The 26,628-nt window shown below is 36.1% G+C and overlaps 4 protein-coding genes across 4 annotated transcripts in view; 3 read left to right on the forward strand and 1 right to left on the reverse strand.

The window, feature by feature from the left end:
- The first annotated feature begins 272 nt into the window (after nucleotides 1–272).
- Nucleotides 273–1,159, forward strand: LOC131017196 (uncharacterized). The gene is made up of 2 exons (XM_057945931.1): nucleotides 273–523; nucleotides 615–1,159. The coding sequence occupies exons 1-2, from the start codon at nucleotides 389–391 to the stop codon at nucleotides 1,056–1,058; spliced, it is 579 nt and encodes a 192-aa protein (XP_057801914.1). The 5' UTR covers nucleotides 273–388; the 3' UTR covers nucleotides 1,059–1,159.
- Nucleotides 1,160–4,900: 3,741 nt separating this feature from the next.
- On the forward strand, nucleotides 4,901–6,010 carry LOC131017197 (uncharacterized). The gene is made up of 2 exons (XM_057945933.1): nucleotides 4,901–5,336; nucleotides 5,422–6,010. Exons 1-2 carry the CDS (start codon nucleotides 4,986–4,988, stop codon nucleotides 5,758–5,760), a joined length of 690 nt encoding a protein of 229 aa, XP_057801916.1. The 5' UTR covers nucleotides 4,901–4,985; the 3' UTR covers nucleotides 5,761–6,010.
- Nucleotides 6,011–8,428: 2,418 nt separating this feature from the next.
- Nucleotides 8,429–11,122, reverse strand: LOC131018198 (protein FAR1-RELATED SEQUENCE 5-like). Its single transcript, XM_057946923.1, has 3 exons — nucleotides 10,954–11,122; nucleotides 8,636–10,858; nucleotides 8,429–8,550 (listed from the first exon to the last, which is right to left on the reverse strand). Exons 1-3 carry the CDS (start codon nucleotides 11,120–11,122, stop codon nucleotides 8,429–8,431), a joined length of 2,514 nt encoding a protein of 837 aa, XP_057802906.1.
- Nucleotides 11,123–15,081: 3,959 nt separating this feature from the next.
- The window catches only part of LOC131018199 (disease resistance protein RPH8A-like), a 47,779-nt gene continuing 36,232 nt past the window's right edge, over nucleotides 15,082–26,628 (forward strand). The window contains exon 1 of the mRNA XM_057946924.1: nucleotides 15,082–16,278. Within this exon, the coding sequence (XP_057802907.1) occupies nucleotides 15,369–16,278 (910 nt within the window). The 5' untranslated portion in view covers nucleotides 15,082–15,368. The remainder of the gene's footprint in view (nucleotides 16,279–26,628) is intronic.

Below are 26,628 nucleotides of genomic sequence, written 5' to 3' on the forward strand. Positions count from 1 at the left end.
GGGGTCTCACTGGAGCGCGCCCCTATATATATATATATATATATATATATAACTTAAAAGTATAGTACTTAAATATTAAATAAAGACAATAAATGAAAAACCGATAATTACGTTATTGACTGTCACATATCTTTACTAGATTTATACATTTCTTTTTTTATATTTTTTAATTAAAAAACTGATACTAGTATTTAACTATATATAAACATATACTTATCTCTTTACAAATCCTTTCCGGTGGAACTCTAGGGTTGCAACAGTTGCAAATAACAGGTATGCCGGCGATTTCGTTTAGACTGCACTGGTAGAATCAATAATTTTTTTGTTTAATTCGAAATCTAAATCCTCTTTCAATTTAATTGCAGGAACTCTTGAATCTTGCCCCGAAATGGTTGGTAAAAGGAGAGGTGTGCCTCCGGATTCACATTTTCGTGCACTGGAGGCAGCGCGAAGGATGTATCCTGGAAAGCCCTTGTTTCATGTCTGGCTGAAGAAGTATCACCTTGTTCAGCCGTGTTATGTCGTAAGTTATTAAATGACATATGTGCCTGTATTTTGAGATTCGAATTGAAGGTGCTAATTTTTTCATTCTTATTTTATTGTGGTGGTTTCAGTGTTTGCCCATCCAAATCCAAAGATTGATCAGGAAGAATACTCTGACAGTGAAACTGAAAATTGGCCGGACTGGTCGGACTGAGATAGAGACAAAATACAAGGCATCCACTGGGAAGAAATATTTCTCGATCAAGCCTCTGGTGGAGTACAAGAAGTTCAAACTGGGGGTCGGTGACGGACTTGTTTTTGTCATGGAGGATCTGAACGAGGAACGGCTGCTTCTCAAAGTTTGCGGTATAGATAATATGAAGCCAAAGTTAGGTGAGTTTGCGGACTGTGATTGTTTTGCAGATGCTGGGCATTCAAAAGAGAGGAAATACCGCAAATCCGGTGAAGGTACTTCTGGCCTTATGAAGGTGAAGGAAGAGCCAGGGTCCTACCGGAAGAAGTGTGGCCGTCATATCGTCGGCCTCCATGAAGACAATCCCATCCTCCTGGACTAGATTGAAGTTATTAACAATTTATGTTTTTTTTTTTAAGTATTACTATGTTTTAAATATTAATGTTGTTTTTAGTTTGCTAACTATGAAATTATTACTATGAACTATGCTGGTCGCAATCTATTTACTAATTTGCTGTTTGAGAGTATTTGTGTGGTCAATAAAGTAAGGGTGAAAAAAGTACTTTTAATTAATAATTAAATAATAATCGTAGTAATAATAGTTGACTTGTTGACTGGACCGAAATAGGGTGAATGTATTAAATTAAATTAAATTAAATTAATTACTTAAAGTAAATTAAATAATATAATACTAGTAGTAAAAAATTGCTGCCTTAATTTCTAAAATGGCGCCAAAAATGTGAATCTTGCGCCAAAAGGGCGGGAAAAACCCTAGTTTTTTTACTTTATTAATTGTGTGGAAAAAAAAAATGTCAATACTATTTTCCTATAAATGTGAATCCTACCTTCAAAAAAATTTATTAACCAACTGCAAATCCTATTTTTTTTAGTCCTCATGGAAATTAGAACATGGATCAAGGTCGAAGCTTTTCTCTGCAGATTACGAGGGCAAAAGAATTGGAAGGACCGGTAAGAATTAATTTCATGGTTTATACAAGCATTTATATTAGCAAGCATCACTGATATGTGTTGTCAATAATTAACAGCGTCTACCCAGAAACATCTCAGATGCCATTGGAGGGCAACTATCGGCAGAATTAACACTTACCACACGTAAGGGCAAATATAAGGTAACCATAGCCAGAGCCAACGTGTACGCCAGATGGAGTTTTGCACATGGTTGGATGCATTTCGTGAAAACCAACCAAATACATAATGGATTCACGCTGTCATGCATTCACAGAAGAAACTTACAATTCGATGCACACATCTTTGGTCACTATGGAGCTGAAATTTTATACAAACCCTTGTGTTGTTGCCGCCTGCTTGGTCAACGTGCACCATATTACTTAGTAAAACTTAGAAAACCTGTTACTCATTCTTCAAAATTGGTAAGTAATGTTACACTCAAAGGTTATCATAGTAGTGCTACTCTAATTATAACTTTGTTTTGCAGACCATAGCGCGATCGTTCACAGACGAACATTTGTTCGAGGAAACAACGGGTATAACTCTTATGGACAAAGATGGTGTCATGTGGCCAATTTCCATTACACGTGAAGGAACAACAACAAATGAATTGGCAATTAAGATGGGGCAAGGATGGTATGCGTACTGTGTAGGTCATGGTCTTCAAGTGAATGATGTTATTAAATTCACTTTGGTAGAACACTGTCTCATAAGTTCCGTATCCATCTTCGAGACTGAAATTAGCAGACCAAATAGGGTTTGATGGTGTACTCCTTCTTTTCGGTTCTATGCGTACTATGAATTTTCCCAATATTTTATTTGCATAGCTAACTTGGTCAAATTTTACATCTTCCTAATTCTGCAGAAAATTCCATATTGATCTTAGCTATGTATCAGTAGATTCCATCACTGTTTGCATTCTAGTTTTGCGCCATTTAGACAAACCTTCGATCGGGCAATAAACAAGCTTCATACTTGATAGTTTATATATATATTCGATCAGTTGGAGGAAACAAATAATTAACAGACCCCCTAGACATCATTGACAAAAGGGGAACTCCCTTAACAATTTGCGATCACAAAAAATGCAAGTGGGAGCCCGTAAGGGGGAAAGCTAACAACAGAAAACTTTCATAGGATGGCTGGACCTACTTGCCATCCTTACCGGCGTCGGGATTGTTAGCGAAGTCAGAGGGGAGGGTTGGTGGAAATATCGTTGGGAGGCTGTCGGAGCTGGGATTCGGAGAGGCACTTGAAGATGCACCGTCCTCGTAGAGCTTGCGCACCACATGGGAAGTAGCTTTAACAAGTGGTGAGACGATCTCGTCGTCGGAAGAGCTGGACTCTAGGACTTCTGTGCTGTCCTCTACAGCTTCAGTGCTGTCCTCTGGCCACCCCGTGGTGGTGCTGTTCTCAAGCTTCACAATCACGTCGGTGGGGCCGAAAAGCTGCACGAGCATGAAGTATAATGGTTCGCCTAGATGGCGATACGCTTCATTTAATCTCTTCTCCTTCAAATATCAAAAATATATATCAAACATGGATGAGTAAATACAAGTCTCACAGAGAGGGAATAACAAACCAAGAAACTCGTATATGGGAATATAACCTGGACTAGACGAGTCCACACAGCTTCGTCGGCGTGCACGACGTTTTTTGGGAGCTCCCAAAAAGTATCAGCCCTGTTTGCTAGCTCGGCAAACGTGAGGTAGCGCTTCCGGAGGAACTGAATGCGCTTCACGACGTCGAGTGCACGCAAGCCCGCCTTGTAGACATCATTAACAGCGTCCATGGCGGCCACAATAGCATGCGGCGACTCAGTAGGGAGATCTGGCTTACAAGCCTCCTTCTTAGCCAACAAGGATGAGATCAGCATCTTGTCTTTGCGGGAATCCCATTTGTGATTGTAGAGGAACTGTCTTTGCAGCTCTTCGTGTGAGAAACTCATTTTATGATTCAAGAATGTAGGAAGATGGTGAAGCTAGATTTGGGTGGTGACGAGGTTTATGTGTCTTAAAGTTAAATTTATAGATGGATTTTTGATGGTGTTTGTGGCTTGCCCCATCCAAGAAACTTTAATTGGTGGTAGATAGTGATTTGAGATGTGGGGGGTTGTGTGTCATGTCGGATTAATGGTGGCCTATGGGAGAGTTTTTCGGGTTGTAAATCTCCAACCCTAACCCTAAACTTTCGGGTTTCGGGCTAGCCCATCGGGCTAATCAGGTTAAAGGCATAAAAATAAAATTATCATTTGTATTTTATTTACTCCTAATGATCTAATGTATAATGTATAAAATATACATAGATATTAAAGATTTAAATTATATAGCAAAGCATGAAATGTAAAATTTAACATGTATCAATGCACTAGAATCAATCTGCATTATTACTGAATACTAACTAGTATTTGCACTCGTGCAACGCACGGAAAATATTTTACAATATTTCTCTATAATAATGAACTCTATTTAAGTTTTGCATGTTAAATTAAAAGAAACACCCCCTTTGATAAGAATTTCACATTAATTTCTCTATAATAATGAATAATTATTTAAGTTTTGCAAGTTACATTTCTAGAAACGCCCCATTTTACGCCATTTTCACATTACGTCACCGTATAATATTGGCTGGTACTCCCTCCGTCCACCAATTAAAGGCCTATATCTAAATAAAAAATAATTTAATTTATTTAACTTATTTTTTAAAATAAAAATAAGATTTAGTTATTTTATCATATTCTCTACATTGTAGTTATTTATTTGCAATTTTTTTGGTAACCTTTTTATTTTTATTAAAAAAAAATTAAAAATAAGAAATGCAAAAAAAAATTAAAAAAATAAGTACAATGTATAAAATATAATAAAATAACTAAATCCTATTTTTATTAAAAAAAATAAATTAAATAAATCGAGATTTTTTTTATTATATTAGTGTGTGGGTGGCCACAATGTGGCTACATAGATTTATTGTATTATTAGTTGAGTGGAGAAAGAGTCCCATTTTTTTGTAAAGAATCTTTGACCTTTTTGATTAAATAATGAATAAAAACTTACCAAAAATAGGTAGGCCTTGTTTTTGTGGACGGACCGAAAAGGCAAGTAGGCCTTGAATTGGTGGACGGAGGGAGTAATATTTAAGTTTTTCAGTATTAACGTGAGACGAAACATATCCCCTTTGACGCCATTAATGATTTTTAATTATTAGTTGTCATGCATATATATTGACATGACAAGGTTCATAAATGCAATTTTTTCTCCTGCAAAACCATTTAAGGGGCTGTCAAGGAAAGGAAGCTGCAATTTTCCATCTCTCACGCAAAAAAAAATCAGAGAACTTGAAGATGGCTGGTAACAAATCTTCAGGCGGCATAGCACCTCAGTCGTGGTTCTTGTATCCAGGAAAGTGGACACGGGCGATGGACGCCAGACTCATGCGCTACATCATTCGAAATGCCTTTGCGTGCAAGTATGAGCCACCACACAAAAGTCGCCATGCCCTTGAAGCTGCAAGGGATGAGGTCAATCGCTACTATGAAGTTGATTTTGACTTGGAAGCAATCATAGAGCGTGTTTCATTTCTAGAGGAACGATACATCACATATAGATCCTTGATTTACCATCCGGAAATGAAATATGATCTTGAGGAAAATCGCGTCCATGCTAGTGATGACGTGTGGAGGAGATTGTTCAAGGTAGGAGAATTTTGCAATTTTCTGCATTATTGATTAGTTATGCAATTTATCCACACACATTCATTGTTTTCATATTTTTTTAAAGGAGAAAATATTCAACCAAGCCTATTTCTACGCTGGAGATCCTGAGTACTACAAGCTAAGCATTCTCTTTGGTGGTAATGGGAAACACTGGATCGGACGCCCACCAGTGATGGCAAGCTACGGATCACCATCTGATTCACCAATGGAGGAATCTGGTCCTTTCTTGTCTTCATCTGACTCAGAGGAAGAGGTTACATCAAAAGATCCCAACGCTCACCAAACTACCACAAAAGATGCCGGGAAATCGCAGGTGTCTGCCGCTGCTCCGATTGAAGCTCATGGCCGTGTGGTAACTAGAGGAGAATGTGGGAGCTCCGTTGGTTCATATGCCCCTCACTGAAGGCGTATAATGGATCTGTTTATGTGTTAGTAGGCTTTTGATATGTCTGTAACTATGAACTATGCTATGATGCCCTCATATGTTTTTAATTTCCATTCTATGTTTTTAATTTCCATTCTATGTTTTAAATGACTCCTACAAGCTCCCTGTTGTATGCAGCCATGCAGGGGAGAATTTTACATATTGTAATACAGTATAATTGAGTCATTACTTTTTGAGAATGTAATATAAGTTAATGAGATTATGCTTCGTATATTTAAGTCATTTTTTTATTAAAATACGAGCATAATAATAATAAGGGTAAATATCATAAAAATCGCTGAACTATACCTGTTTTATCAAAAATACCCTGAAACTTTTGAAATATTTTCTAAACCTGCAAACTATCAAGTTTTTATCAAATATATCATGCATCTATTTTTTGGTCACCGAAAACGTGATGTGGCTCGCCGGATGCCACAATGTAATTTATATTCTATTTTTTTTAAACGACATGGCAAAAACGAATTCGTTTCGTACCATATTCTATCGTGTTTATCCCTAATTCTAGGTTATAAGCGTGAATTTCAAACACGATAGAAGTGAATTTTAATTTGAGAGTGGATTTTTTTCAAATGATATAGTACGAAACGACGTCATTTTTGCCATTGCATTTTAAAAAAATAGAATATAAATTACATTGTGGCATCCGTCGAGCCACATCACGTTTTCCGTGACCAGAAAATAAATACATAATATATTTGATAAAAACCTGATAGTTTAAGGGTTTAGAGGACATTTTGAAAGTTTTAGGATATTTTTGATAAAAATGGTATACTTCAGGGGTTTTCTTAATATTTACCCTAATAATAATAACAAACAACATTTTCATAGCTTATATAGTTTCAATATATTACAAATTAGTTTCAATACACTTCAATTTTTTTTTGAACATTTCGTATATTTCAAGCATTTTTTTATTAATCTAAATAACAAACAAATTTTTTTTGGGCATTTCATACATTTTCTATTAAAAGACAAGTACAATAATAATAATAGTAATAATAATATTGAAAAATATTTTCATAGATTATATAGTTTTAAATAACACGATTATCCTTAAGTTAAGTATATATGAGTGAATAAAACAAGCAAATCAATTTTTGTATAACCAAGTTTCACTATATTTTATTAAATGAATTTTGTTTAGTTCAACTTATTAAATTGGGTTTTAATTAGAAATTATATTGGGCTCGATCATAGAATGGGCCACTAAAAAATTGTATACACATATATATTTAAATAAACATTTATATATTTATGCATATATAAACATAGAAAAATTTAAATTTTTGAGGGGGGCGGTGGCCACTACCAGCCACCCCCCTGTCTCCGTCTCACCCTATAATGAAAAAAAAATGTGAACATATGTATTTTCTCAGTAAATATAAAATATGTTTAAAAATTTACTGCATAATAATTAAAGTTTATTGAGGATTGTAAATTTATAAGTTTAAAACTTTATTGAGGATTGTCAATTTGAAAGGAAAAGAAAATGAAATAAAGCCTAACAAAGTAGGCGCACGTATATAGCTCTCAAAAAAAGTAGGCACGCATAATCAGAGCAAAATGTTGCTCATTTAAGTGATACTGGGTTTCGAACACAAGACCTGTCAATTGACAAACAGCGCCCAAACCAAATGAGGTAGCAGCTCAATTGATAATCTGTATTGTATATATTACAGCAAAATATTTAAAATTTGTAGGGGAACGTGCCCCCAGGAGTGGGGGTACGTGCGTCGGTCTCCGCTGGGCCACCACCAAACCCCAAACCCCCTCTATAAGAGAATTAGGTTAGAATTCAATCCTTCATTCATTTGTACTTCCATGGCTGCCCAATCTTCGGCTTCGGCCTCGTCCTCCGGCGCTTCTACCATGAAGGCACCATCGACACCCGCTGAAGTGAAGCGGTGTTTCTGCAAAATACCCGCGGTGATGAAGACATCGCGAACCCAGCTTAACCCTGGACGGAGGTTCTGGGGATGTCCTCACCAAGACAAAAAAGTAAAGGCGTGATTTCAGTTTACAGTTTTACTGTAGTTTTTTATTTGTTGATTTTTATTTTGAATCGAATTTTGCAGATTCAGTGTAGATACTTTGAATGGGTTGATCCAGAGATAATTTCAACGAAAGAAGATGAAGATGAAGACGATTCAAAACTCAATTTTTGGATTGGTGAATGTTTTCGGCTACGAATGTACGTTGAAGCTGACTTGAAGAAAATCCGGATGTTAGAGGCTGAGATCAAAAGATTGGAGGAGAAAAAAAGCATGAAACAGTTCATAATCGGTGCTTGTTTAGGTATTCTAGCATATGTTATTTTGGTGTCAATTATTGGTTAGTTCGTGTTTGAAAGCAGTTGGTGCGTGGTTGTAGCTTAATGTACGTAGTTGCTTATGTTATCCTTCCGCCTGTATTCAATTTTCAAGTATAAATGGAAACACAAGGTTGGAAATTAAAGTTCAGGGATTACATAAATTCCTTATTAACAGCAGATTGGCCGTTAAAAATTCAAATGTTTAAGATATGATGCCAAGAAGAACCTAAACAAGTTCAAGAAGAGGCTTGTCCACACATTCATTAACTCCTTACATTAAGCTAACTGATTCGGGAACAACAAGTTCACACATTATATAAGCCGTGTAACTAAATCCTCGTTCAAACTTCCACAGGTGTCCTGGGAGAAGAAATTTATTGTCTTCTTGGCCACGGATTCTTGAGTTGCTTCACCAGATTTCTTCTTCGAAACACCTTGCATGTAATTTTTTTACAGTTTATATTGTTATTACTTCTAAAAAAGAATCAGCACTACAAAATAATTAATTCCGGAACATACCATTACGCCGCGGGGTGGTCCTCCTGCGGGCACGCTGTGCTGCTTCGAAGTGGTTACCTGTTTTTCGAGTATATCGTTGTCTGATTTTCTTCGGATCTCGGAATTGACTCGAATTGTTACGCTTCTTTGTCTTGGCCCCAGCAATGTCATTTTCATTCTCAAGTTGTGCCGAGACTACCAGTCTTAATGTCCGTAGTTGCTCTATGATCAATGCTCGAGCGGCATCACAATCCTTTGTGAAAGAAGCTATATCATACACTTGTCGCATACATTGGTTCACAAAGAGCATGTACTCCATTATACCACCATCAACGCCCACATTGGCAGGTAAAGATGTACGTTGCTTCGCCGATTTAGACCATCTCATTAAAATGAAATGTTCCGGAATCTGAACTATATTCTTCACATAGTACACCTTTAGAATATGTCGGCACAATATTCCTTGATCTTCCCACATACCACAAGTGCAGAAAGCATGGTTATTTTGCGGATCAAACGTAATCTTCCTAACACGCGACTCAGGCACTGTTGAGGTAGCAGAATACTCCAACATCGACCCAACCTCATCAGGGTGTTCATTCAGAATAACATTGAAAGAATGCGTGACCTCGCCTTCGAATATTTTGTATACAGTACGCGTGTACACACTGGCGATCTGTTTCGCTAGCTCGTTGCCTTCTACAAATTGGCCAGGTAGAAATAAACAATGCGTGTCTTCCTCCCGTTCTTTAACTCGCCATCTTGTTTGAATAGCTTCGTACTCCTTAACAAACTCAAATAAGGAAATACTGGCCCGACTCACCTCTTTTATCACCCTATTCGTCGACTCACTTCTTGAAGTTGCCAACAGTCCGGCAGTGAAAATACCTCGCGAGAAAACAGCCGCCCACCTTCGACGAAGCCTATAAATACCAGAAAACCAGCTGTGATTCTGTAAGTCATACGTTTCAATCATCTCGTTCCAGGTTTCCTCAAACTCCATCTCAGTATCTACACGATTCATGCATTTATACCACAAGCGTTTAAAATCCACATTCCCATTTAATGAACCGAAATGTGAAGGAGCATTCTGGTTTATGTGCCATTGACACAAACGATGCCTCGCACTTTTGAAAGTTGCGTCAATAGCTTTCATCATCGCCTGACACTGATCTGTGAATATCACCGTAGGTTCTTTGCCATTCATGGACTCCAAAAATGTCTCAAACAACCACTGGAAAGATGAAGTTGTCTCATCAGACATAAAAGCCATTCCAAAAAGAACATTGCGCCGATGGTGGTTTATGCCAACAAAGGGCGTGCAAACCAAATTATAACGGTTGGTGCGGTATGTGGTATCAACGGATAACACATCACCAAAAGCCTCATAATCCACAAGACTGCGTGAATCACGGAAGAAAAAATTCATCAATCTTCCGTCATCATCGAGCTCGTATTTCCAGTAAAAATATGGTTCCTCATTACTTTTGGTAGTGAAATATTTTTGCAACTCAATAGAATCACCATTAGCAACTTTGGTTGCCCTCTTCAAACGCTCCATGTGATGATAAGCATCCTTCCTCGTGAAACCCACGTTCCCTACCCCTCCGCTTTCATTTTCCATAAATTTGCAGGCAATACTAACAGCGATACCGGCAGATTGCATAGCTTCAAGCAGGGCCTTGTGGCCATAGGTCAACATACGATTTGATCTAAGTAAGTAAGCCTGATCCTTTGGTACCAATTCATGATTGTGCTCGGATTGAAAATCCAATACGCTAAATGGACCTAAATCATACCTTTGAACAATTAACTTAGCTGGACAATCAGTCCTAGTAATCATTTTCTTGTATACAGGCCCCCTCGAACTCAACCTACTTGGGTCAGTCAATCCGCTACAAGAACACAAGAATTCCTTGAACTGAATCGGACCATCCTTACCAAAATACCTTTGCTCGCCCTTTCGAACGCTAAATCCCGTAAGATGAGCGTAATGACAGTACAAAACATGAATTTTCCACACTTCGTCTACTAGTATGGTACCGACACAAAATTTGGTTCTTAATTCTCCAACTAAGTCTTCATCTGTTCTCAAATCTGGAACACTTTCGTCATTAACACATTCAGTACTCTTCTCACCTGGACCAGATGGAGCTCTACCAAATTCGTTATCCATTTCATCACTAAGATGTCTAGGTGAAGGTTCTCTGTCATAATTATCGCTTTCGTCCATACCCCAAGCATCTGCACCGAAGGGAGCTTTACCACATTCATCATCCATTTCATCGTTAGATGTTCATGTGAACGTGCTCGGTCATCAGTATCGCTTTCGTCCATACCCAAAGCATCTGCACCGAAGGGAGCTTTACCACATTCATCATCCATTTCATCGTTACGATGTTCATGTGAACGTGCTCGGTCATCAGTATCGCTTTCGTCCATACCCAAAACCACATTTAAATCGAATTCAACATCATATGGGTGTCTACCATTCAAATCCATATCCATATCCGCGGGAATATTCAAATCCAAAACAGGGGAATCCTATCAGCAAATTGAAAATACAAACTCGAATCACATGTAATGTAACTATATGTCAAACAAACATAAATAATTATAAACTTTTAAATTCTTACTTGAGAGGTCTTCATAGAATTGTTTACCAATAAGAATTTCAATTTCAGCCTTCAAATTTAACTTCATCAAATCGCACAAGCTAATAAAAATGAGCAAAAAGAAATTGGGGAAAATAAGAAATTAGGGATCATAACAACAATACCTGGGACTCCTACACGAGTAATACGCCGGTGAAATCCGTTTTCAAAAATACACAATACAGTGTTCGTACCTCGTCGGATGCCGCCTACTCAATTCGAAATGGAAAAAAACAACTAACAAACACGACAACAGCTTTTCAGCACATTAAATTTAAATGAAATAAAAAATAAGTTGGCGCCAACCCCGAGACAAACGCCGGGGAATTTTTTTTTCCGGCCATTTCAAATTCTAGCCCCAGATTCAGATAGCCCTTCATCAGCTGAGTCCATATCAACCTTCACCGGCGTGTTTCCGGCGACGATGCGTTCATCAATGGCTTCACAAGATTTTGGACCAATGTCGGGGACTTTTTTTTTGGCACCATTTCAGAAAATCCGACCACCTATCGACTCACGACGATTAGCCCTACGTGAATATGCTTTCACCGGCGTGTTTTTTTCTACAACACGAAAATCCGGCTTCGAATCAAGGTTTTGCATCGGTTTTCATGGAGAAGAGTGCTGCTGACACGAAAAAGGACAGTGGGCCCTATCCGAAACCATGGTTAGGGAGAAATTTTGAATTATTTTTAATACATAACTATATGTTAATTACAAGTTTGCCATGACACGTGGCATGATCCTAACGGACTCATGTATTACATGTAATGCACGAAGGGTTTTTCCTGTCACTATCCCACCTTTAAATTTGTCGGCCACTGACTTAAATAATTAACAGAATATGGTGACTTTATTGGGTAAAGTCTACCCTGGACATATGCGCACCTGCGCATCGCATCTAGATGCGAACACGTGTCCCGCAAAGAAAATCCATTCGGTCCAATATTTGATATCTTGATGTTGTATGTTGAATCTATTGTTTCTATATATATATCATGAGTTTGTGTTCCTCAATTCTTTGCCAAAAAAAGCCCACCCAAAATAATCATTATTAAGATAATATAATAATAATAAATATTTTTGAATAATATATTAATAAAACTATTAGTGAAAAATATTAATGATAAGATATATTAAAATATTTTTGAATGGTATGACATATTAATGGACAATATTTTCGGGTAATATTTTCACTATTATATTCTACATTTCACTATAATTAATGGACAATATTTTTGGATAATATATTAAATAAAAAATATTAGTGAAAATTATACACTTAGAGTTACAAGATGAAATAGATATATTGGTTCATGATTCACTTTTAATGTTAGTGTATAAAGTATCATTCTCATCGTATAACTTTAAATTATACACTTAGGGTGCGTTCTCTTTGGTTGTAAATTTACCATAGGAAAAGGAAGGATAAACAAAATTTCACCATTTAAATCATTCATTTCTTTTTCCATATTTCCTACTTAACCATTACTCATTCCTCATTTACACTATAAAGGAGGGATAATATTGAAATAAATATGTTATTAACATTTAAAGAATAACATGCTTTCAGTTATTTCTTTCACGTTCAGATCCGTTTTTCCCCCATTTTATTCTTTGTTTTTACATCTTTTTGAATATTTGATTATTTTTATGTCAATTTGTGCAATCTATTTAGCTTTCGCTCTCTTTCTTTAAAAATGTGTTAATCTTTATGAACTAGTATAAATTAGTAGATACAATTCAATATAATAATAATAATAATAATAATAATAATAATAATAATAATAATAATAATAATAATAAATCGTAGGTCGTGATAAAATTTAAGAAATAGTAATAACTTAGTCTAATTGGTTGAAAAAGACATTTTAAAAATTCAGTAAATTATTAAAAAATTCAAACTGGAAAAAAATGCGAAAATAGAAAAGAAAAAAAAAAGAAGCTTAAAATGGAGAAAATGAAAAAAAACAAACATTTCAAAAAAATTCAAGTTGGAAAAAAGATGCGAAAATGGAGTATATCTAACTGCTAATAATGAATCTTCAAACACATTAACAAACATTTGTTCGAAAGGTGTCCTAGGGGCTAGGAGGTAAAGTATAATCCTATTCAAAAATGTCTCCTGCATGCAATTCTTATAGGGGACACGTGGCATCATTTTATTGCCACACGAAAGCCTATTCCAAAACAACCACTTTTTTTATAAAATAGTGGTTTCACTCAACCGGACACTACAATAAAGCAAACCGGAGCAGAGATATCAAATATTGGACCGAATGGATTTTCTTTGCGGGACACGTGTTCGCATCTAGATGCGATGCGCAGGTGCGCATATGTCCAGGGTAGACTTTACCACTTTATTGGCATATTTAGTACGCATATGTTAAATATTTTGTTTAAAATAAAAAATACGTTTCTAGTTTTATTATAGGGTTAAGATGTAAATGTACCCTTAAAGTAGACATTCCTATATCTTATAATTCTCCATACTCGATATTGGATCAAATAAGTCTTCGAAGTCCAACAAATTTAAGTAATTAAATTAGAATTTCCAGATATGGCGCTTCGATCAATTTGCAGTTGTTGTACAGATCTCCAACTCTGAATTTTAGTGGTGCCATTGACCCCGGTGATGGCTGTTTGCTTGGAGAGGGTGAAGAGAAAGAGGAGTGGAAGGGGACACATGGCCTTCTGCTATTGGACTTTTGAAAATGTGGGACCCACATTAGAAATAATAAAAAAAAAATTATAGAACTAACGGACGGGTAACAGTACTGTTTGCCATGTGGATTTAATTATTTAAATTTGTGAACTTCAGAAGTTTATTTGATCCAATGTTGAGTATGAGGGTATATGCTCTAGGGTGTCTACCTTAGGGGTGCATTTGCACCTTGACCCTTTATTATAAGTACACATTGTAATTTTTTTAATCTATTTTGCAATTTTTTTTAAAAAAATACAAAAATTCTAAAAAATTTAAAAAAGAGGTATAATGTGTAAAAAATAAAATAATCAAATACTATTTTTATTTTAAACACAAAAAATCAAATACATAAATTTAATTGTGATTATCTGCCATATTATGATTAGATATGGCCAAACAACTTTTCCCTTTACTTTATAGGGAGTATATTTTTAACATTTTCTTGGGGCCAATTAGTGTAGCACCATGTGCATAAAGATGTGCCTTATCTCCGACATACACTTTTACACATCCATCACCAAAGCAAACAATAGTGTTTTATGTTTTGAACGATTCCAAATTATTTATGGGTTAATAGTGTTTTATGTTCCGAATTTTCTGCAGGTTCTTTATAAAAATTTTCGAACTTTCATTTTTTCTTAAAAAACTTAGAACTTTCAACGTTTTCCATAAAATATCGGGACTCTTACCACTTGCATGATAATTTGAGACTTCTCTGGCGAAATGAGTCATTTTTCGGTTACTTGATTTTGTATAACATGACATTTTATGGAATATGACGAAAGTTTGAAACATTATATATAAAATACTGAAAATTCATGCTTTTTTAGAAGAAAACGAAAGTTCGAGATATTTTTTTGAAAACGATGAAAGTTCAGGGTTTTTTAGGAGAAAATGAAAGTTCGAGACATTTTATGAAAAACATTGAAAGTTCGGGACATAAAACACTATTAACCATTTCCTTTTCGGGAAAAGGGGAGGAACTCTACTATGATCTTCTTCGGATTGAAGGGCTGAGATTGAGTCCATTTGATTGATATATAAGCTAAATCTTTGTAGTTAAGTTGAAATAGTCTTTCATTATCAGTTTACAACACGAGGAGAGAGAGAAAAATTGGAGAGGAAAGTGAGATAGAGCTTGTGATTGCTTCTATGATTTCTGCTTATTATTCTCATTGTATTGTATCTGCACTTTGTTGATCTGTGAATAAAACGTTTCTTGAATTTCTTTCTTCGCTCATCAAGAGTGTTGTGAGCTGATTTGGTAGCTGGTTTTCTTGAGTGTGTTGCTGCCGCTGCGTTGATTGTTGATTCTTGGAGCTGTGATCCAACAATGATTTATTGCTAAAGCCAACACCTAATTTAATTTGATCAAAATTTAGCAGTTATCATTATGGCAGCGGAGGCGGCGATCTCATCTTTGGTCGAACTACTGGGCGATCAGCTCATCCAGAAGGTTAAATTCCTGCGAGGCGTCGACGGAAAGGTGGATTTGCTGAGAGAGGAGCTGAAGAGGATGCAATCCTTTCTCAAAGACGCCAACAAAAAGCAATTTGAAGACGAGAGCGTGCGTAATTGGATCTCGGATATTAGAGAGTTAGCTCAAGATGCCCAAGATACCATCGAGATCTTCCTTCTCAATGTTGAGAGTGCCAAGAATTGGGGGCTCTTCGAAAAAAGTACAAGCTCGCCGAAGCGTATGTACCACCTCGACAGAATTGGGGATGAGATTGAGTCGATCCGAGCTAGGCTTGATGCCATTGACAAAAGCCGCGAGAGGTACGGGATCAAGGATCTCGGAGAGGCGGCCGAGTCGGCATCGAGATGGGAAGTTGAATTGCGGCGGCGGTTGTGCCCTTGGCAAAAAGACGAACACCTTGTGGGCGTTAAAGATGATGTGGAAAAGCTGCTGCAAGAATCGATTTTGTGTGAGGAGAAGAAAGGGCTTTCCATTGCGGTGTTAGAGGGCATGGGTGGGATCGGGAAATCCACACTTGCCCGGGAAATATACAACCACCCTGACGTCGTTTATGGTCCATTTGATCACCGTGGTTGGGTTGTGGTGTCGAGTGAATTTACACCACACGAGACGATCAAGCAGCTTATCTTCGAGCTGTCGGACTCTGACAAACAAAAGGTGCGTGAATTGGAGGAGTCAACCAAGGACAAGCTATATCTCCTACAAAAGCTTCAAGAAATGCTTTATAAGAAATTGGAGGGAAAATCATATTTGATAGTTCTGGATGATGTTTGGGAGAAGGAACATTTGGAATCTCTCATCACTGCTTTCCCAGATCAACAAGGTAAACTATACCATTTATCCTATTTTAATTTGTTTTAAATCTTATTTTATTGGATATTTCTTCTCCACTTTCAATTTGTATGCTTTAATTTTGTGATAATTAATTATGGTTTATTCAATTCAATTTTTTTTAAACAATTTATTCAATCCAATTAAGGTGATGTAATTATTTTAACATTTAATTTTATTTTTGCTAGCTAACAAGCGCCAATTGGTATGGTTTTATAATTATCCTTAGGGTAAAATATTTTGGAGAAAAAGCCCAAATGATGGTCCAAATAAATGTCGTATTTTATGTGCTTGATTTCATTTATTATTGATAAAAGTGTCATTTTTGTTGTTAATAAAACTATCATTTGTTGTGAGTAGTATCATTTACGTTGGTCGAGGTTACAGAAAAGGCGGTGGGGGCAGGCCGGACTCGATCTGGTTGGGCTATCTGGGCTGGGTAGAACCTATCCTCACCAGGGGCAGAGCCAGGCCCCTAAAGACGGTGGGCAAAACATGATAAAAAAAATTAAATAATTTTTACAAAAATTATATAATACTAAAATATTTTTACAATAATTCCCTACGATTACTCATATTCTGAAAGCGACGTAATATCATCTCATTGTCAATTGTCTCAAAAATTTCTTTCTCAATATAAGTAGCTAAACAATCATTCATCCAACGATCACCCATTCGATTTCGAAGTCGGCTTTTAACAATCTTCATGGCATAAAAAGCTCTTTCCACTATTGAATGGCGGGAACTTGTTCTTGAGGAGCTTTTTCTCTTTGACTTGCCTCTTCATTCATATTTGATGTCTGATAATAAATCTGTCCACTCCTATTTGATGACAAATTAATTAAAAAATTTAACAATACTATGTAATAACAAAAAAAAAATATTTAAAGTAGTTGATTTTGTATACCTTGTAATCCTCAAGTTGAAAAATCGATTGTGAAGATGAAAGAATTCTCAACTTGTTGATGAATATATATATATATTTTTTCCGTTTTCATTACAGTAGAAGACAGACAGAGACAGAACATAACCTAGAGTGAAAATACGGTAATTTATAATAAGAGAATACCGTTTCATATTTTCTTTTGATAAAATGAAACTTGTGGAAAAAAATAACCACAATTTCTCTTTCCTATACATCTTTTATTTATTTATTTGTATCTTCTCTCTCCGTAAGGTATATGACCAAAAAAAAAAGAAATCAAATTTTGTTAAGTCTATTTGCCAATCACACATGATTGCCCCTTTTTGCTCAAATTTTTGGTGGGGCAAAAATATACATATTTTTATAATTATATATATATACATATACTAAAAAAATAAAAATAGAAGGGGCAATTGCCCCACTAACCTATACTTCATAGATTATTGCCTAAATCTACTTTCACAATGATATGAAAATGATTGAATATATATAATGTTCACTGTAGTTGCCATTTGGACACTCTTTTGAGGCAACACCCTATTTTAGCAAAAAATATATAATAGTTATAAAAACTATAGCCATATAGATAAAAATATAAAAATAGTAGCATTTCGAAATATTATTGTTGAGTTTTTTTGAATTAATCAGTCGTTACTCTGATGGACAGATAAAGCGAGTAGATTGTTGGTTACCACCCGCAACAAGATTATTGCAAAGTATGATCAATACGTCCACAAAATGAGTCTCTTAGACTCCAAAAAAAGTTGGGAATTGTTGTTGAAGAAGGCATTCATTGGCAGCACAATTGGCAAATGTCCAGACGAATTCGAGAGTGTGGGCACACAAATCTTGCAAAAATGCGATGGTCTACCATTAGCTATCAGTGTGGTAGGAGGCTTACTCAGGCAAACACAAACCAAGAATGGATGGGAACAAGTTCTTACCCAATTAAACTCTTATTTGGGAAGGACCGAAAGCGGCGTATCAACAATTTTGGAGTTGAGTTATCAGAACTTGTCTCCCCAACTAAAATCATGCTTCTTGTGCCTAGCCTTTTTCAAAGAAGACTTTACTATCCCAACAAAAAGGCTAGTAAAGCTATGGGATGCACAAGGCTTGATCCAAAAGGAAAGAAGTAGAAGTATTGATGAGATAGGAAGAGGTTATTTAAATGAGCTGATCAATCGAAGCATGGTTAGAATTCAAGATCTACACGTCAATGATCAAGTCATAAGTTGTCACATCCATGATCTTGTCCGTGACGTTTGCTTAAGAAAAGCAAAGGAGGAAATAGGTTTGGAGATAGTAAAGGGGGACGGAGGGATGTCATCAGAATCATCCAATAAGCCTCGCCATCGTGTTGTCTATGCCAAAAATCTTGAGACTTCCTCGTCGAATCAAAATAAGCATGTACGCTCTCTTTTCCTACTTAACGTCCATGATGATTATAGATTTATAACCACTCCACCTCATTACTGGAAGGGCTATCAACTCCTTAAGACAGTCGAGATTGAAGCCACTGCCTTCAAAAGATTTCCCAACTCTTTTCGGTTATTGATTGGATTGAAGTGCTTGAGAATATACTCATATTATGGAGGCCCCGTAAAACTCCCATGCATGTTGGTTTGATCATCTTAGAAACCTCGAGCTTGTTGACATGAAAAGGTGCATGGTATATTTTCCAAGACTAGTTTCATTGAAAATGGACAAGCTACGTTACTTCATCAGCGCAGGTATTGGCCGTGGACCGACAAATAAAAACATGTGGAATAAAAATATTGAGTGTTTGAGAGGAATAAGGCACAAGGATTGGATGAAGTCAACTCTAACGAGTAGTTGCCATCTTCGTGAATTAGGCATACGGTTAGGAGGGATAAAGCGTGAAGAGTTTATCAAAGCGAGAGCGTCATTGGAGAAGATGCAGAATCTTGTCATACTTCACTTAATATGGCCGTATTATTATGCTACTGACGTAGCATTAGCTGTGCCGCAGCTCGCCAATCTCACCAAACTTAAACTGAAAGGTAAGATGTCAAAATGTCCAAGTGCGAGTATGTTTCCTCCAAATCTTTCTCACCTCACGTTGACGCATTCCCAGCTACATGATGATCCGATGGCAGAGCTGGGTAAGCTTCCAAAGCTTTTATTTCTCAAGCTAGTTTTGTGCGACGGGTTCCCCAGCCTCGAAGCCCTGGCTTTTCGAGATTTGTCTGAACTGAAGAGCGTCATCATAGAAGAAGGTGGAATGCCGAAGCTCAAACATCTCCGAATCGTTCGATGCCCCATGCTGAAGACTGGGAATCTACCGCAACACATCAACATAGTTACTCAATAAACTGATCAATTTTACTTTACTCATCTTCTGTTATTCTTGTGTCTGTGTGTAACAAGAAATGGAGTGTCTTGTGCTTGTTGAAACATTAATTTGTGTTCTACACTTTTGCACATTGATTAAGGAAAATTTATTTTTCACAAATTAACCTTAACGCATGGTAATTAATTTTCAATTAATCACGTCCATTATTTTAATGGGAATCAAATATGAGCCACTTAATTAATCACCCATTATGGTGGCACTGAAAAATGACATAATATTACGGGTGATGAGAAGAAACGAACCATTTGAAGAATATCAGAATATTACAAATCACATTTTCTTGAAAATGTGATAAACTTGAACGAGAATAATAATGGGCTGTTTTGGTATAATAACATAGAACTAAATTCATGTTGCTTTAAATCATAATTTACTTTCAAATACAATAATTTAATTTGTATTCTCTCAAAAAAAGAATTTAATTTATAAATGTGGTTAAACATATTTCAAATTCTCGTATAGAAATAATATACTAGCATTAAAATAATTACAATTTGCTATAAATATTATTATTTTAGCTCTTTTATTTGTAGATACTAGATTAAAGTGATTTTCCAATGCCATGTATAGGTCTTGAAATAATTAAAATAATTTAATTCTTAAACTTGACAGATAAATTGTAATTGGGGGAACGTTGTTACCCCTAGTAGTGGATAACCCGTCGAAATTCGACGAGTATCTTTTGACCTAGTTATTTTAAAGTTTTGATACATTAACAAATTCTTAAATATTATAAAGTGATAATATTAACACATTTAATTAAAATAAATGCCATGATAATTGAAATTTATTACTTAAAAAATAAGTTTACATTACATTTCAGACTATAATAAATATATATATATATATATATATATATATATATTATAAAGTGGTTTTTTCGTTGCTTTTTCGACATCTATTTTTTGCAAGAAACAAAAAGAAGATAAATATATTTTAAAATTTAATAATATTTTTATACGGACAAACAACTAAAAAAGTATACTAAGAAGTGCTTGCTTATTTTTTATAAAATAAATTTAGATATAAACATTAAGGGTCTACTAGGCATGTACATGTGAGTCAAACGTTGTTTATCACATTAAAAAGTAAAGATAATTAATTTGTTTTCACAAAATGTGACATGCAATTTCAAAAGGTGCGTGCTTGAGCATCAACATATAAATGACGATAGACAATATCTAAATTTCAAATTCAAATTTAAATATATCTTTTTCAAATTTAAAATTTAAATTTTAGATTAAGTGGTCTTTTTAAAAATAAAATTAAAAATGATTAAAATTTGAATGATTAAGTGATCTTTTTTTTAGAGAATGAATTGCCGCCTCACTCTCCAATCCATCTATTCTAATAATTGAGTAGCAATTTTTTTCAGTAATTAAAGCACACAGTCCTCGGAACAATGTAAAAACGCCTACGCAGTGTCATCTTCCACAAGCACCTTCATGTAATATCTAAAATAATAATTCAAAAAAGACAATAGATCAGTATGATTTGGATATTGTAAAATAAGAAAGAACTGAAAGTATAATTCATTTATCTTTATCAAAAATTTAATAATGAGATATAAAATAAATAGTCATTAAATGCATATAATAGTATTACGCTTTAACTTAGAAAAAATAATACTCCCTCCGTCCACGAAATGAGTAATCATATTTTCTTTTTCGTCCGTCCACGAAATGAGTACCTATTTTCCCTTAAATTAATACTCTCAAAAAATGGGACCCTTATTCTATTCACACTATATTAATATATTTTTTAAAACGCGTGCCGTCCATAAATGGGTACCCATTAATTTTGTGGACGGAGGGAGTAATAGGAAAACCTTATAATTTATAATGGTAGTTAAATTGGCTTATTGCACCTTTTGCAATGATATCCGACTTTACTTTCCTTTAAAACACTTTTATAGCCTCTTTTATTTATGCAGGTTTCGTAGTATCATGATTTTGTGAGGTAAAAATCTATTACTTTACCTTTACATAGGTGTCAACCAATAAATTGAGAGAGAAATAGTAAGATAAATACTTGTATTGTAATACTATTATGATCGAAACACCTCAATATGGATATTAATATGACCTTAAAAAAGCATGGATATTAATATTATTTTTATCTCATTTGAGTTTATGATGTCTTTAGTGGTTCTCACTAAAGAAGTATTGAACCACTTGTCATTTTTCAAATCTTGGGCACCGCTAGAAATATCATAGTCAACAAAATGTTAAGGCCATTTAAAAATTTTAAAATCACCAAAATGTAAGATAGTAATATTTAAACTAAGATAGAAAATCACTATAAAGTGTAAATCTAGTTATTAACCTTTGAATAAAATCAGTCACTTCCTTAATATCAGGTCAAATGAAAAATTGGTTTGTGTTGTTCATAGTGAAAACTTTTATTAACCCTATAATATAATGTTAAATGTGTTACACTACAAAAAAAGGGGCAAATACCGAGAAAAATTATCGAGGACACGCCGACCCTCGGTAATTACCGACTATTTACCGACGACAAAATAGACGGTTTAGATATAACACACTTATCGACGGCGACCGCGGTCGGTGATTACCGATGGCGTGGATCACCGTCGGTGAATATTAATTTGTCATTTAATTATTGTGTTTTAATATTATGTAGAACACGTATGAATTCGCTGTACAAAGGTATGAATTGTGAAAAATAAATTTTTGTTACCTTTGGGATTCGAACTCAGGACGGCCTCTCCGCCGTCGCTATTTCCCGCCGCTAAATCGCGTATTTTTTGTAGTGGAACTTCATAGGAGAGGGTGGCACGGATTTTAAGAAAAAAGTTTGTTGAGTGTATTGAAAGTGGATAAAAAGTTGTTGAGTGTATTGAGAATAGTGAAAAAGTTGTTTTAATTAGTATTGAGAGTAGTGGGGTATAGTCCAAAAATAAGTAGGAAGCTTTTTTTTGGACGTCCCAAAAAGGAAAAATAGGAAATTATTTCGTGGACGGAAGGAGTATATATTTAATTTTTATTTATATTGAATTCAATAATGCATTTAATACATTATTTTAATTCATGTGCTTATATGTTATTATGCCCATAATTATTTCTATTTATCTTAAGTTATCATTATATAAATTCTTAATTTATATTTTTTATTTATATAATGAAAGAATAATTTCCTTAGTAATTTCCGTTTCCTTTTTTTCTAAAGCCGTATACTAAATTCAATAATTATTCTCCATGGTTAAACATAAAATTGATCGTAAATTAATTAAGAAAATTATTATATATTTAATTTTTATTAGTATAATGAAATAATAATTTTCTTAATAATTTTAATTTCTTATTTTTTATCCAAAACTATGTACTAAGTTCAATAATTATTCTTCATGACTGAACATGAAATTGATCATATTGATCAGAATATTAATTAAGAAAGAGTAATTTTCTTAGCAATTTTTTTTTTCTTTTCTAAAGATATGTAATAAATTCAATAATTATTGTCCATGATTGAACACAAAATTGATCATATTAATCATAAAATAATTCAGAAAAATATTATATACTTATTTATTTTTTTTTTTTTTGAGGAAAAGCAAAGGACTTATCATAGATCAAGAGTCAACAACGTGTACATCAGCAGGAAAAGCTCCAACAGTAGCAAAAGGCAAAGAATTAAACAGAGCATAGGAGGCTAAACTATCAGCTTCGGCGTTTCCTTCTCGTGGAGTCCAGCTAAACGTCAAATGACGAAACAAATTCAGCAAACTGTATATGTTCTGCAGCGTATCCCCAAGGTAAGACATGTCTTTCTCTTTTTTAATAAGCATCCAATAAAGAGTTTGACAATCAAGCTCCACAATAACATCTTGAAAGCCAAAATCCCTACCCATCTTAACTCCTTCCAGAATGGCAAGAGCCTCTCCTTCGACCACCGTGTAGGCCCCCAAAAGAGAACCATATCTGCAACTAATAATCTCTCCCTGAGCATCAGTCATCACCACCCCAACACCAACTCCTTGACCACCACGAATAGCTGAATCGCAGGAAATTTTCACCTGTCCCTCCCTGCTGCAATCAATCGTATTTGCTCGTTGTTGGTTCGACGCCGCACAAACAGGAGGTGTCCACAACGCCCTCTGCGCTATGTCGAGGCATTCAACATGTCTAATCTCTTTATTTTGGAACACCAGCAGATTTCTCGCGAACCAAGAAGCCCAAGCAACTGTTGCAAACTTTGCATGAGCTTCCTTTTGAGGGCTGCGTCGCATCAGATCAAACCAATCCACCAAAGAGCAATTTTCATCCTGAGCTATAGGCTGTAAACGCATGGGAGACACAGCCCACAACATCTTCATCCAATTGCAATCCCTAATGGCATGCTCCGCTGACTCTTCGAACTCACCACACCGCTTGCAAATAGGATCAATATCAATCGAACGGCTCCTCAAAGCACACGGCACAGGAAGAACATTAGCTACACATTTCCACATAAACAACTTCACTTTAGGGATAACCTCAAGCCCCCAAATCCACTTCCACATCCCACTTAAAGATAACGAAGTCGAAGCCTCATTCCTACTTTGAATCTGGAGGGCCAGTCGATAACCCGACCGAACAGAATACATATTGAATCTCCCGCCAGGCCAGAATGGTTTATCCATCACATTGGGAACGCCTCGCATTTGCGCAACCACCTTCCATCGCTCACTCGCATCCATCACCTCTATCAGTTTGCTATCATCCCAGACATGAGACTCCTCCCTGAACAACTCTTCAACTTTCATATTCGCATGTATGTCCCTCACCTTTGCTGTTTCAAAAAGACCATTACCATCCGGAAGCCAACGATCCACTCCTATCCGAATACGATTTCCCCTTCCCACTCTCCACGCAATACCTTCCGCTAACAGATTTCTACCTACTAATATGCTTTTCCAAGTAAAAGATGGGTTATGAGCATTACTAGCTAAGAGAATATCTATTCTCGGGTAACATCTCGCCTTCAGAGAGCGAGCCAAAAGTGACGAATCATGAGTAAGCAGCCGCCAAGCCTGTTTAGCCAACATAGCCTGGTTAAAGAGACTAATATCTCTAAAACCAAAACCACCATCCCCCTTAGCACAACAAAGGTTTTTCCAGCTCCGCCAATGAATCCTTCTCTCGTCATTTTTTTGACCCCAAAAGAAACTCGCTGCCACGCTGTTCAACCGTTGACAAATTTGGTCCGGTATATCAAAGCAACTCATGATATAGGTTGGGATCGATTGAAGAACCGATTTTATGAGAACCATTTTTCCCGCACCTGAGAGAAAACACCTTTTCCATTCTTTCGCTTTTTTCCTAGTTCTATCAATCAACATCTGAAAAACTTCACATTTTGATCGCCCAATCGAGTTTGGTATACCAAGATAATTCATACGCTGCCCACTTCGTTGTACACCCAATTGATTAGCAAGCTGCATCTGCACATTCTCAGAAATACCGCTGCTAAAAGAAATTGTGGATTTATCAAGATTCACCCTCTGTCCAGACACACCTTCAAAATATCACACACCACAGCCACCTCCGCCTCATTTCCACGTCCAAAAATGATGCAATCATCAGCGAAAAGTAAGTGGCTCACCCTTGGGGCGGTGCGGCAAATGCGAGCCCCATGAAGAAGATTCCTAGTCTCTGCTCTTCGCAACAGGCCCGACAACGCTTCAGCGCAAAGCAAAAACAGGAACGGGGATAAGGGGTCTCCCTGGCGCAAACCTCTACTAGGTTCAAACTTGCTCCCTGGAAAACCATTCACCAACACACGAAAAGAAATAGTAGAGACACACCGCAAAATTAAGTTCACAAACGAATCAGCAAAACCCAAATGTAACATAATATCCTCAAGAAAGCTCCACTCAACCTGATCGTAGGCTTTCGCCATATCCAGTTTGAAAGCAAAAACACCATGAGCCTTAGCCTTATTAAGCTTCATCATATGAAATATTTCAAAAGCTAATAAAGCGTTATCAGAAATGTGACGACCAGGCACAAAAGCCGACTGACTCTCGTGAATAATAGAAGGAAGACACAACTTAAGGCGATTGGTAACAACTTTGGAAATTATTTTATAGACCACATTACAAAGACTAATGGGGCGGAACTCAGAAGGCAAAACACATTTTTTCTTTTTTGGTATAAGGCAAATAAAGGTGGAATTAAGAGGAGCCGGGGAAGCACCATTATTCAGAATATCAAGAATCATAGGGACCACATCTAATTTAGCAACAGACCAACAAGAATTATAAAAAAGGACGGGCATACCATCAGGACTAGGAGCTTTGAGCGGATGCATTTGTTTCAAAGCTTGAACAATCTCCATTTCGGTGTAAAGAGCCGTCAAATCGCGATTCATCTCATTAGTGACGATAGGGTCAATGGAATCAAGAACTTCTGCAGGGTTATGGGGCGATCCCGACGTGAACAGCTCCTGAAAGTGGGCACGGAACACTTCATCCATATCATCGTTGCTCTTGGTCAAAGTACCATCTGCCCTTTGAATCTCTTTAATATGGTTCCGCTTTTTTCTTCCCTCCGCCATTCTATGGAAGAAACCAGTGTTTCTATCCCCTTCAGCCAACCAATCGGCCCTTGACCTTTGTTTCCACATCAACTCTTCTTTTTTCATGAGATCGTCAAGCTCCTCTTCGAGATGGTGCTGAGCATCTCTAGTATCTGCATTGCGCTGTGGTTTTTGAAGTTCCTCCATCTCTTTCCTAATAGCACCGCAGCGCTTTCTCACCTGCCCAAACACATTTTTTTCCCAAATCTTTAACTCCCTGCCCATCGCCTCAATCTTCAAACTGATCTCCTCCACTGAACTCCCAAAACCGCCATTCTCCCATAACCTTTCGCAAAGGGGTAAACAACTATCATTTTTAAGCCACATAGCTTCAAATCGGAAGGGTTTCGGCCTATTTTGAGTTTCCTCAGCTGCCTTCTCCAAAGTTAGGAAAATAGGGCAATGATCACTACTTTTTCGAATCAAGTGAGTTGCTTCATAACCTGGAAACGTATCAATCC

The sequence above is a fragment of the Salvia miltiorrhiza genome, chromosome 3, assembly GCF_028751815.1.
Source record: "Salvia miltiorrhiza cultivar Shanhuang (shh) chromosome 3, IMPLAD_Smil_shh, whole genome shotgun sequence".
Lineage (NCBI taxonomy): Eukaryota > Viridiplantae > Streptophyta > Magnoliopsida > Lamiales > Lamiaceae > Salvia > Salvia miltiorrhiza.

Bases quoted from the DNA above. Each gene is read 5' to 3' on its own strand.
- LOC131017197 (XM_057945933.1), top strand. From the start codon at position 4,986: ATGGCTGGTAACAAATCTTCAGGCGGCATAGCACCTCAGTCGTGGTTC. The intron at 5,337-5,421 runs GTAGGAGAATTT...ATTTTTTTAAAG, and splicing joins TGTGGAGGAGATTGTTCAAG to GAGAAAATATTCAACCAAGC.
- LOC131018198 (XM_057946923.1), bottom strand. From the start codon at position 11,122: ATGGATATGGATTTGAATGGTAGACACCCATATGATGTTGAATTCGAT. The intron at 10,859-10,953 runs GTATGGACGAAA...CCTTCGGTGCAG, and splicing joins CTTCGGTGCAGATGCTTTGG to ATGCTTGGGGTATGGACGAA. The intron at 8,551-8,635 runs GTATGTTCCGGA...ATTACATGCAAG, and splicing joins GACCACCCCGCGGCGTAATG to GTGTTTCGAAGAAGAAATCT.
- LOC131017196 (XM_057945931.1), top strand. From the start codon at position 389: ATGGTTGGTAAAAGGAGAGGTGTGCCTCCGGATTCACATTTTCGTGCA. The intron at 524-614 runs GTAAGTTATTAA...TGGTGGTTTCAG, and splicing joins TTGTTCAGCCGTGTTATGTC to TGTTTGCCCATCCAAATCCA.